A 13,419-nucleotide genomic window follows, 5' to 3' on the forward strand; every position below is an offset into this window, starting at 1 on the left:
AGATCAACTCAGCTCTAGCCGCTATGACTATTTGGGAAATGAACCAAGGAAAGAGCTTTCTATTTCTACTCTCCATAAATTTGATCTGTCTTTTCAATAAAAATACATAAATCTTAAGGAAAAAGAAAAATAAAATGAAATGGAAGCAAGGCCTGGATTTGACCTTTGACACTCCAGTATGAGATGTTGGTATCCCACACAACAACTTAACTGCTGTGTCAAATGCAGGCACTAAATTTATTGATTTGAAATGGAAAAAGCACTTCCCTCTGCTGGTTCTCTCTCTACATGCCTACAGTGGGTGGGGCTGGTTTGGGCTAAGGCTGGGAGCCAGATCTTGACCACCAGAACCATCACTGCTGCCTCACAAGTTCCACATTAGCAGGAAGCTGGGAACAGGATTCCAAGGTGGAAATCAAATCCAGCTATTCTCATGTAGCAATTTAAAAATCTATTTTTATTTGAAAGGCAGAGCTGGAAAGAGAAGAGACAGAAATTTTCTACTAGCTCTCTCATTCCCCAAATGGCCAGGTTAGGTTAATCCAAACCAGGAGCAAAGATCTTCCAGGACTCCCATCTCCATCGCCTTTCCAGGCCATCAGCAGGGAGCGGGATCAGAAGTGGAGCAGTTGGAATTGCAACTGGCACCCATATGGGATGCTGGTACAGACGCTTAGTCCATTATCCCATGATGGCCTCAGGATCGGAGCTTCTTAACTACTGGGTTAAACAATCCTCCACTCCCACTTTTGTATCATTTAACTACAACCAGTGCCTAAGTCCTCTGAAAGTCAGAGATACCTGTTTAACAGAATCTACAACTCTCCATTTAATGTTTCTTTTCGTTTTTCTCCTCAAATTGGGGAGTGAATCAGCAGATGGAATCTCTAATTCCATCTTTCAAATAAATAAATCTTTTACAAAGCATGATGGACCTGCAGAGTGAGCAGCAGGCCTTGAGGATTGTTGCCTACCTACTCTGGCTCTAACTTCACTTGTCCACATTCAAAAAGAAACCTGTGGTCATTCATTTTCCTACAAGACCAGCTCTATAGTCTCCTCTTTTTCGGCCGATCTGAGGGGGCTACACTGTGGTATAGTGGGTAAAACTGCCACCTGTAATGCCTACATCCTATACAGGTGTCACTTTGTGTCCCAGTTGCTCCACCTCTAATCCAGCTGCCTGCTAATGCACCTGGCAAAGCACTGGAGAATGGTCCGAGCTTTTTAGTCCCTATACCCATGTTGGAGACCTGGAAGAAACTTCCGGTTTCAGCTCGGCTCAGCTGTGGCCACTTGGGCAGTAAGCAGTGGATGGAAGACATCTTCTATCTGCTGCATTCTCTCTGTAACTCTGCCTTCAAATAAACAACTCTTCCCCTCCCCACCAAAACAAGATTGCCCATTCATAGAACCTGTTGGCCCCAGAGTATCTGAAGATTATCATCACCTCTAGTGCCACTGCCACTACCAATTGTGCCTGACATTCTTCAGTAACTCCTTTTCCTAACTGGTCTCCCTGTTTTCACTCTTGCCATCTATTTCCTATACATCCATCAGGATGGCTCTTAAGAAGCTGACAGAAGCTGCAAAGAGCATACGGGTCCTATATACCCTCCACCAGTTTCCTCCAATAGCAATACCTTACATAACTGCAGTACAGTATCAAGACCAGGAAACTGACACTGGCATAATTCACAGACATTAAGTTATTCAGATTTACCAGTATTGTGCGTTCTTTAAAAACTGCAGCGTTATCACCTGTGCAGACTCAGGTAACCACACTACAAGATACAGCACTGTTCCATCACTACACGCAGATGCCCCACATGGTATCTCACTCTTGGGAACCTCTCCTGATCTTGACTGCTCTAATTTTGAACTGTGACATTGTTACATAAACGGAATCATTAGCATATAATACTTTTCTTCCAGCAGCACTGACTGAGCAGAAAGTCTGATGTCTTTATTTAGAGTAATTATTTTGTATTCAAAATAAGATTGATCTAAGTTGTTGCATGTAACAGTAGCTCTTTTTATTGCTGAGTAATGCTAATCATGTAATAATACCACATGATGTGTATAAAAGACAATTCAACCATTCATCCATTAAAGGATATTTTTCTTCTTCAAACTTTGGGCCTTCACAAATGAAGTAGCAAGCATGCAGAGATTTTTGTGTGGACCTAAGTTTTTGTTTTTCTGGCATAAATGACACTGCTGAACTGTCTGGTAATTTATGTCTAACCTTTTAAGAAACTGACAAACTATGAAACACCAGTTTGGTATTTTCCAAAACATTTAATTTTATATTCCTATCAGTAATTAGTGAGATCTCAAGTTTCTTCACATTCTTGCCAACATGCAGATAAATTAAGCCTGCCAGTCCATTACTTTACCTTTCTATGCTCATGATCAATCATGACATTATGGGGCTTCACATCTCTGTGCATAATTCCCATGCTGTGGCAATAATCCAGGGCCTGTGAGAGGAACAGAGGAGAAAGGAGAGCCTGTAAAAGCTGGTTTATTTTACAGTTATTCAATCTCTTTCATTTTCCTTTTCCATGTAAGGATCCCTTCTAGCTTTCATAATATTTCTGTGGTAAGGAATAGGACGTTCACTCCCACAGCTATTTTTTAATATTCTTGTTCAAGATTTCACAGCCAAGGAAATTCAAGCCTTTAAACTTTAAATTCTGTTCATTACACTGCTATTAATATTCTTTTTGTTCAAAGACTGTAAGTACACATGGATGGTACCACTTTCGGTTTTACTTTCATAAACAACAATGGTTCCTCAAAACAACAACAACAAAAAAAAACATTTCTAAACTATAAACCTCTTTATTTGAGAAATAAGTGTTTTTCCCCCCTAAGCAGCGAGCGTCTACAATGGAGTGCTACCACACTCCAGCCCGCTGCCTGTTTCCAAGGTTTTACTGAATTGCAGCCACATCTGATAGTTTCCTTATTTTCTCTAACACATTTATGCACAAGAGCAGAGCTGAATAGTGTGACAGAGGCGCTGTAGTCCGAACAGCCTAATATCTATTTGGCCCTTAGAGAATTTGAAGTTTGCAAAGCCTGAATTTAGGTCATGAAATCCAATTTGAAAGCAGTTTCCAATCTTAAACTGAGGTGAACTGAGTGGCATAACCTTTGGGGTTTGTTAATCCCAGCCTTTCACTAAACTAACATCATTAGCCAAGTTCTTGTCCTTCCCTGAAGGGCAATTTGGAGCTCCACGGTTCCCAAAGCTAAGCAGATATATATTCATAACTTCTGGGCACTCTACTGGCCACAGACTGCGTGAGGCAAAGGAAAGACCGGATCTCTGCTAGCACAATCTCTTTAGGGTTATTTCTTCTTCTGAATTGTTAAGGGAGTCAGATCGCACATGAGAAGCTGTTTTATAAGCTCTGACAACATAGTTTTCATCTACAAAAGTAAACAACAGAGATTGCAAACATTTGTTAAGAGGTCAGTCTTAGCTATTTTTCAAACATCCTAACTAAGGCCAGCGAAGTCACCAGCTCAACACCAAGATCCCATATGGGCACTGGTTCGTGTCCTGGCTGCTCCACTTCTGATCCAGTCCCCTGCTAACGGCCTGGGAAAGCGAAAGTGCCTGCCACCAGATTAAAGACCCAGATGAAGTTGATGGCTCCTGGCTGCAGCCTAGCTCAGCCCTGGTCACTGAAGCCATCTGGGGAGTGACACAGTAGCTGGAAGATCTCTGTTTCTCCCTCTCTTTAACTCAGACTTACAAATAAATCAATACATCTTTAAAAAGAAAAAATTTCTAAGCCATGCTCCTATTAGACACTTACACTAGTACAAGGGTTCTGATGCTGTAACTGCAAATGCTGCTAGGTAGCAGTTCCTTCTTTCACAGGCTTTTCCTTTTTTTTTTTTTTTCACTGATTTCACTTCTCTCAACATATTTTATAAAGTTAATTCACTGGCTTTTCTACCATTCGGACTTTAACAAACAAAGAGAAAATGAAATTCAAGGTATTTAGTATCTAAGATTCTCTTACCTTTAGAATCTCATACATGTAAAATCGAATATCATAGTCTGTTAACGTCTGGTACAATTGCTGTTAAAGACAAATATGACATTTGAGTCATCAAATATTTCTGATTAGAAGGAAATTTCCCATTCTTATTGGTAGTAATGTTAAGTCAAGACTTGGTTCACTGGCCATTAGCCCAAAATGGGCTCATTTCTCCAACATAACTTTCACTCTGGACATTCAATTTCTTTTCTGTTAATAGTGTATTACTGACAGATTACTGAAGTTGGGAAAAAACTAGAGATTTTGCTATGTGTAACATGTACTGATAACACACAATTCCTTTTGTTTCATATTCTCTTCAGACATTTTCATCAAAGGCACCTTGGCAAATATACAGCCTCCTCAGCAGAGAACCAACCCACAACCAATCTATGGTTTGCATAGTCAGCATTATAGATTACCACAGGATGTAGATGGTATTATGCCAGGCCTGTATAACCAATGTTGGAGGTAAATTCTGTGAAAAGTTATGTACATTTTTCAGGTTCCAAAAAGTAGCATTTTTAAATATGTATGTATCTTTAAATTTTTAGTAGTGTCCCTTAACAAGGTTTTTAAAGTTATCATTCTGATTCCAAAATAGTTCCTCTTCCATCTCAGCCAAATAAGCTACCCATTAACTGATATACAACATTCCAGATATTGGACTGGTGTAAAGGTTAGTCAAATACCTTTACAACTTATATTCCAGGAGTTAGTGCCTACAATCTTCTATTCTTCTGGAATGAGAAATATTTGAAGTAAGGAGGTCAAAGAATGGATGGGGACTCAGAAATTGTTGTAGAGGTTTGTGTCACAGCGGAATTTGACATAATCCTTCTCCATTCCCCCATTTTAAAGATCTATGTCCCAGAGTTTCTGAGGTACCCTAAGGAATAAATATTCTGTACTACCATACACACAGTGCATCCTTTCTCGCACACCGCTGTTTTACAGTGAATTGTACAGTCAGCTGCTAAGCAAACATATGCTAGTGCCTTTATTAGGTCAGACAATAGAAACCGAAGTAAGTAGTAAAGATGGCAAGAGGTAAACAAGACCGTCCATTACAATTAGCACTAAACAAAATCCCAAACACTAAGATGCAGAAAGTGTGCACTAGTTGTACAGAAGTTTTTCTATCCTAAAGTTTAAAACCATTGGACCTGCACTGTGACACAGTGGGTTAAGCTACCACTTGTGACAGTTCAAGTCCCAGCTCTTCTCCCATGTACCAGGGAAGCAGCAGTTGGCTCAAATACTTGGGGCCCTGCTACCCATGAGGGATACCCAAAATGAAGTTTGTAGTTTTTGACCCAGCCCAGATCTGCCTGTTGTGAACCAGTAGCTGAAAGATCTCTCTTTCCCTCTTGAATAAATAAGTCTTAGAAAAAATCTTTTCATTTTTTTTTGGTATTAATTTCTTTTTTTCAAGCTAACACTATCATCTACAAAGGATTTCAATATAGCCTTTAACCCAACAACTTGAAATGGCTGGCGATATATTATACCTTGAAGTCTGTGTTGTTTACGTGTTCAAAAACCAAGGCAGGGGTTCGTGACTAAGGGAAAGAAAAAGAAAAGACACATTAGCAATAGCCCTAGCAGGTCTAATGGGCAAAATGTTTGCGGATGCTGTGTAGTGCATTTGGCAGTCCTCGTCTCAGTTGTAAGAAACCCTCTAATGCTACAAGCCCTCCCCACTCTGATCACCACACGTAGGCCATTTTGGGGTGGATTTCAAACAGAAGACATGGAGCTGAAGTCTCACCAGGCTCTAGGCAGCCCGACAATGCGCCCATCGCCCATCGGCACCGGACCTGAGTTTGCAAAATGGATTAACACATTTCTGTTTCCAGTGCTATCAGTCTCTTAGCCTAGAAGAATAAGAAATAGTCTGTGGGTGGAGGTCTCTTTGAAAGAAAGACCCAAGCTAATTAAATGGTATATCTAATTAAGCACTTTTAAAGCAGGACTTATGGTGAGGGTGGGGGGAACAGGAGGCCAGTTGTGCTCCAGGCTAAACACAAACTCAGCCCTGGTGGGCCCTGCTAACAGTTATTATACTCACCACAGGGTCTTTGACAATGTCTGCCAATGTAATGATGTTGGGTCCTCCTCTCAAATTCTCCAAAATTTTTATTTCACGCTTAATTTTCTTCTTTTTTACTGGCTGAAAAAAGTTGAACAAAAATTAGCATATCTCAATAGGCAGTGTAATACATATATATGGTCCACATTTGAGCTTCTAAAGGGAACTGTGTCAGTCTCACCTGTGAATGCCCTTCTAGCACTGTGCCAGTCATTGCACAGGTACTTAGAAAGTAAAATTAAAGGGAAAAAATGGGGCTGGCGTAATAGCGTAGTGGTTAAAGTCCTCGCCTTGCATGCGCTGGGATCCCACATGGGCATCGGTTCTAATCCCAGCGGGCCTGCTTCCCATCCAGTTCCATGCTTGTGGCCTGGGAAAGCAGTCAAATACAGCCCAAAGCATTGGGACCAGGCACCCGTGTGGAAGACCCAGAAGAGCTCCTGGCTTTGGATTGGCTCAGCTCCAACCATTGCGGCCCTTCGGGAGTGACTCATCAGATGCAAGATCTTTCTGTCTGTCTCTCCTCCTCTCTGTATATCTGCCTTTCCAATAAAAATAAATAAATCTTTAAAAAGAAAAAGGGCCCGGCGTGGTGGCACAGTGGTTAAGGTCCTCGCCTTGCACGCCCGGGATCCCATATGGGCGCCAGTTCTGATCCCGGCAGCCCCGCTTCCCTTCCAGCTCCCTGCCTGTGGCCCGGGAAAGCAGTCGGGGACGGCCCAAAGCTTTGGGACCCTGCACCCGCGTGGGAGACCCAGAAGAGGCTCCTGGCTTCGGACCGGCATGGTGTCGGCTGTTGTGCTCACTTGGGGGGGTGGATCGTCGGACGGAGGATCTTCCTCTCTGTCTCTCCTCTCTGTATATCCGCCTTTCCAATAAAAAAATAATAAAAATAAATCTTAAAAAAAAAGAAGAAGAAGAAGAAAAGGAAAAAAATGGCAATTCGAAAGTGTATTTTGAAAATTTTTATCAAGTATGGTAGCACACAGGCCCTTTCCAATCCTTCCTCTAAATCTCTAATACTCTACAGAGGTAAGGGAATCAGGGCCACAGCAAAGCTTGACCACCCATTGTTGCACAGCCTAACTGTGTGTGGAAACATGGATCTTGAAGTCAGACTGCTTAGGGTGTGGTTTGCAATGTGCAATTTGTAATTTCTCTAAGTCTTCCATGACAATAAAATAAGTAACAAAACAAAACCAACCCAAGAGTCGAGGTATTTGAAAAGCGGTCAGAACAGGCTCTGATACGGGACACACACTGTGATAGCTAGGAAGCACATTATTCTTCCCATTGATACTTTCATCAATTCCTAGAGTACATTTTCCACATTTCTTTGTCTTCTCCACCTATCCTTTCCACATCTGTTCCAGTTCAAAATTCCTTCTCACTTTTCTGAGAATTCCCTTGGTCCAACTATACTTTCATCAACACTGTCTTCTGAATAATTTAAAATAGGTTCACAAGTATGAACCTGTTTTAGATTATTATATTATACAAGTATGATTTTAAATGCTCAAGTAGTTATATCAAAAAGTAAAATCAGCATCAATTTTAATGAAATGTATCCAAAATCTTACCAATTGAATATGTAAAACAATGTTAAAAATTACCACCAACAATTTATCAACTTCTACAACACTAACTCTTTCAAATTTGGGGCAGTTTGCCCCTCCTTACAGCATATCCTTGCTTGCTTTATATCTCAGTACATTCTAGAGTATGCTAGCTTTCCCCATTCCCTCCAAATCCTTTTCCCATTTAGTCTGAAATCAGTTTCAGGAACCCTTTCCTACCTAGCTAACTTCTTTCAGCCTACAAACCCACTATTTGTACCTTTCACATAAATAATGCTATCACCTCATTCGATAGTCCATCTGTCCTCATATCATCCTATAAGACACTTTTTCTTTGTTAATTTTTGAATTTTTTTTTAAGTTTTGAAAAGTTTTTAATTTATTTACTCAAAAGGTAGAAGGGGACAGATGGAAGGGGAGAGAGAGACAGAGAAGAATCTCCCATCTGCTGGTTCACTCCACAATTCCCGCAACAGCCAGGTCTAGGCCAGTCTGGAACTCATTCAAGTCTCCCATGTGGGAGGCTGAAGGAAAGTGATCAAGACCTCATCTCCTGCCTCCCAGAATGTGCATCAACACAAAGTGGAGCCAAGTGGGCTGAGGTTCACCCCCAGAGGCTGGAGTATGAAGTGCAGAAGTCCCATGTGCAACCAGCCTGCCAAAAGCCTGTGTCCACAGAACTCCAAAGAACAGCCACACTGATGATTCCATAAATAACTTTGTATTTCGGTTTTCTAATAAACCTGACAACGGTAAGTAATGCCAAAATGATCTTCTTTTCACAGATGAACAAAGGCATCCGAAGACGGGTTAAAAGGACCACCATGGTTAGTTACTTCTATACTAGAAACCAAGTGCTCTGATTTCCAATCCAGTTATCTCTTTTTAGTAGATTTTTTTTAATATAAGAAAAGTCAGAGTTACACGAAGAAGAGAGAAAGAAAGTACGGGCATGAAGTCGGGGAGGAAAGTTTCCCTCCACCAGTCCAATCCCAGATGGCTGCGGCAGCTGGGGCTGGGCAAGACAGAAGCCAGAAATCCAAGTTGCCTTTTTTTTCCCCCCCCAGATCTCATGTGGCTTCAGGGAACCAACAACCTGGGCCATTTTTAGTTGATTTCTCAGGCACATTAGCATGGAGCTGGAGCAGCTGAACTCAAAAATGGTGATCATATGGGATGTCGTGTCACAGGCAGTGGCTTTACCCGCTCTTAACAGTCCTCCCAGCTCTCACTGTATGTGACAAACCAGATTCAAATACTTAAACTCTGCTTTGTAAATGGTGTGTGGGGGACCCCAGGATATTAAAAAGGGTCACAAAAGAATCATTCTTGAAGATAACAAACAAATCAGTATTCGCCATACACCAACACAGAACTAGCCTGAATGCACTAAATTCACCTGCAGGGCATAGTGTTTCAAAGCTGTTTTTAGGGGCCCAGTGGCATGGCCTAGCAGCTAAAGGCCTTGCCTTGAACACGCCCCAGGATGCCATACGGGCACCGGTTCTAATTCCAGCAGCTCCACTTCCTATCCAGCTCCCTGCTTGTGGCCTGGGAAAGCAGTCCAAGACGGCCCAGAGCATTGGGACCCTGCACCCATGTGGGAGACCCGGAAGAGGTTCCTGGTTCCCGGCTTCAGATTGGCACAGCACCGACCATTGCAGTCACTTGGGGAGCGAATCATCGGATGGAAGATCTTCTGTCTCTATCTCTCCTCCTCTGTATATCTGACTTTGTAATAAAAAATAAATAAATCTTAAAAATAAAAAAGCTGTTTTTAGTGACTGGTGTGATAAAAAGCAAATACCTGGCAATAAATAAATAAATACTAGGTGGAAGAGCAAACAAAGATACTTTCCAAACTGCTCCCAATACTTGAGAAGTATTACAGAGACTGTATCAGGTCTACACATCCCAGTATTAACTACTTATGATTACACAGAAATAATTTCAGGGACTGTTAATAAAGTACAACCAGTTAAGCCATCACTTGGGATATCACATCCCGTACCACAGTGCAGGTTGCTGCACTTCTGATGCACCTCCCTGGTAATGTGCCTGTGGAACAGCAGACGCACCCTAGGCTTTGCAGCACGCATGAGATCAAGATGAAGCTCCTGGTTCCCAGCTGTGGCCTGGTCCAGTCCAGATCCTCAGTCATCTGTGGTGCAAGCCAGCAGATGAAGATCTCTGTCACTATATACCTCTCAAATAAATGTTTTTAAAATATATTTTTCTTTTAATTTATTCATATAGCTTTTGAAATGGCTACCAAGTAGTTAAAATACCCATTACTGAGGCAGCTGAAGTATGCAGATTGGGAAAATCTGAGAACATCTGTAGGAGGACATTGTGACCCTAGGTGGTCAGGGAGCACAGGATTACAGTTCATTAGACAGTATTTGCATGAGAACAATCAAATGTCTACCTTTTGTATACCTGATGGGAGATCATTTGTACTGTATAAGAACAGCTGAGTGGACAATGTGTGTGTGAGAACACTTGGTGGAATATACAAGACAAAAGGAGTTCCAAACAAAAGCATAGAAATGGTTACTGAGTTTTGTTGATGTGCTCAATACTTCCTCCCTTATCCTATATGACCCTTAGTGTATAAAGTCTGATGCCACAAATAAACTTCGGCTTTGACCATCAGTCAGGGTCCTCGCTTGTAGGCTCCGTGCACCAAACCCATTGCTGTGGGACAGCAACAAACATCTACTTTTTCTGTCCCCTGTAAAGCCAACAAGCGGCAAGTGGTGTTATTTTTTTCCGTTTTTTTTTTTTTTTTTTTAATTGGAAAGGCAGATTTACAGGGAGGAGAGGCAAAGAAAAAGATCTTCCATCTGTTAGTTCACTCCATAAATGACTCCAATAACCAGAGCTAAGCCAGGAGCTTCTTCTGGGTCTCCCACGCAAATGTAGGGTCCCAAGACTTTGGGTTGTCTTCAACTGCTTTCCCAGGCCACAGGCAGGGAGCTGGATGGGAAGTGGAACAACTGGGATATGAACCAGTGATCATATGGGATGCCAACACTTGCAGGTAGAGGATTAGTCAACTAAAGCATCACGCTGTCCCGTTCTGTCAAATATGGAAAAGTTCCCATAGTAAGAAACTATATGCAAATTTTCTAATACATGCCAATGCAGTACAGTTATAATTAAATTACAAGCTGCTCATTGGCTAATTTGGCCACTTCAGTGATTTTACAGAATCTTGAGCCAATGTTTAAAGAATCAGAATTCAGATGCAAACATAAATTTCTGGTTTCTCTGAAAACCAGAATTGACATAAATCAAAGCAGATTCTGTAAAACTGCAATATAAAAGTGCAGTTTCTCAAATATTCTGTAATCAAGCCACAGTGAGTTTAGTATAGCTCGAGTTAAGAGCAGCTTCCTCCCTTTGAAGAAGCAACAACTTTGTCACACTGCCTACCATTCACTTCATCTAAGCATGGTCTAATATACCACACTAATTTTACTAATGTCATCTGTTCGCCTCTTTGAGGCCTACATTTGCAACTTATAAAATATAGCAATGATTTATCTACTGAACACAAAAGCATGGGATAATTTAAAGGGCAGGTAATGCAGTATCAGGCAAGACTCAGAAGAGAGTAGACTAAACTTTTACTCTGTTATTCTGCCACAATTTAACATATGACTTAATTGACTTGAGAAAGTCAGTTCTTTTGTCTTAGCTTTCTAAAGTGCCACATGCGTAAAACCTATTCTACTGATTTCACAGGACATTAACAGAATAAAGGTCCAAGAGTACCCAACAAACCCTTCATTTCTAAAAGGACAGTACTATTATTTTTAAAGATCTACATTCTAAATGCTTTTCAAATTAATCTCCTTCTCTTCTTGTACTCACCTTGAGAATTTTAACAACAACTTTTTCATTATTTGTGATGTTGATGGCTTCAAATACTTCACTATATTTACCCCGGCCTAATTTTCGAACCAGTTGGTAGTCATCTTGATTTCTACGGACAAAAAGGTCACAGACACATGATTTGAAAAATCATTTCAACATAAAACTCTATTCATCAATTGCAGTCAAGGAAAATAATAATTTCTATTAAGGTTATGGTTGTCTTCAACAAGACATCATTCCCTTCAAGAATAGGGCCTGGCATAACAACGGCACTCAGCAGGAACTCTAAATATCCTAAGAATATTTCAGTTCAGACACATTTTGGAAATAGCTGGTTTCTAATGGATCTATCTGTACAAAAGTACTTTTCAAATACATAGGCTTCATCTCCTGCTTGCCCTGCAAGGCAGCCTAAGGACAGCCTACGTAATAAACTGCCAACCACACCTTATCTCATGAATCACTGTTAGGACTCACATCCTCTACTTCTGCCCACAACCCAAGACCAATAAGCGACACTTAGAGGTAATAAACTGAGGGAAGGAATAAGGAAAATGACAGTTTCCCTTAGCTCTACTTGCAACTTAAAATACTTTACTCTGAACAGGACACTAGTAGTTCTGCTTGAGTTTTCCTCTTGAGGCGGGCCCTCAAACCAAACGCCAGCAACCAATTCCTACCATACCAAAAAACATCCATGAGCTGTTGAGTGCTACTTATGCAGGGCTAAGTGTACAGCACTGAATTTGAAAATAATGATTCAAATTTCTTAGTAAACAAAGTTTCTGACCTTGAGGTACTGACAGACCACATGCAGTGACAATATTTATTAACATTGTCCAACTGCTGTTTGATGGCATCTTTATCCCTTCAGGCAGAGACAGCTTACTCACTGATTAAAAATACACCCTATGCCAGTTTCAGGAAACAGTCATTTCTTTAAAAAAAAAATTTATTTAGGGATCAGCACTGTAACACATCCATAACTTGCGACACTAGCAACCATACTGGCACACCAGTTCAAGTCCTGACTGTTCAGCTACCTATCCAGCTCTTTCCTAATGGGAAAGCAGCAGCAGATGGCTCAACTCCTCGGGCTTCTGCCATGCACATGGGAAATCAAGATGGAAATCCTGGCTGGTGCACTCATTTGAGGGGTGAGCCAGAGGATGGAAGATGTCTCTCCTTCCTTATCTCCCTTCCTCTTTCCTTGGTTGTTTGGCCTTTCAAGTAAATAAATAAATGTTAAACAATTTTACTCGTTTTGGGAGTGGGGTTTAGGAGACAGATGTGTGAAAGACAAATAGCGCTGATCTGTTAGTTCATTCCTTAAATGCCCACATGGCTGGGACTAGTCCAAGCCAGTCAGGAGCTTCAGATGTCATCCAGGTCTCCCTTGTGGGTGATCCAACAACTCACCCCAGGAGCCAGTCTTTTTAACCACTTATTGCCTATAGAAATCAAATATAGTCAGACAGGATTTACAGTATACAGCAGCTGTAAGCATTAATGAGTTTTTAAGCTGTTTTGTGCCAGAATAAGAAAAATGCTTTTATAACAAAAATATGATTCTGATCAACTGAATGCATATCACTTTAGAACAGGAAGTGAAAACGTCTAAATAAATCTGCATAGAAAATTAGAAGGGGAAACACAGCTGTTCAATACTGTAACAGTTAAAGACAGAATACAGGCTGAATTCCTTCTTACATACACCTAATCTCCTGACAACAAATACTTAAGGATTTAATTTTGCCTCACATCAGAAAGAGGTGACACCTCTCTGACGTCAAAATTATTTCATGTG

At 41.0% G+C, this 13,419-nt stretch overlaps 1 protein-coding gene across 4 annotated transcripts in view; it reads right to left on the reverse strand.

Moving 5' to 3' along the window:
* CSNK2A1 (casein kinase 2 alpha 1) overlaps positions 1 to 13,419 on the reverse strand; it is a 45,242-nt gene that overhangs the window by 11,068 nt on the left and 20,755 nt on the right. For 3 of the 4 annotated variants that reach the window (XM_040981689.1, XM_040981691.1, XM_040981690.1), the window contains 5 exons: positions 11,610 to 11,721; positions 6,133 to 6,234; positions 5,573 to 5,623; positions 4,044 to 4,103; positions 2,400 to 2,483 (listed from right to left, as the gene is read on the reverse strand). In XM_040981689.1, coding sequence (XP_040837623.1) covers positions 2,400 to 2,483; positions 4,044 to 4,103; positions 5,573 to 5,623; positions 6,133 to 6,234; positions 11,610 to 11,721 — 409 coding nt within the window. Of the gene's footprint in view, positions 1 to 2,399; positions 2,484 to 4,043; positions 4,104 to 5,572; positions 5,624 to 5,832; positions 5,939 to 6,132; positions 6,235 to 11,609; positions 11,722 to 13,419 lie in introns of those variants that run through there. The other variant, XM_040981692.1, reaches the window with a different exon arrangement.

This window comes from Ochotona curzoniae, unplaced genomic scaffold (genome assembly GCF_017591425.1).
Source record: "Ochotona curzoniae isolate NIBS_2020 unplaced genomic scaffold, NIBS_Ocur_1.0 contig_3520, whole genome shotgun sequence".
NCBI lineage: Eukaryota > Metazoa > Chordata > Mammalia > Lagomorpha > Ochotonidae > Ochotona > Ochotona curzoniae.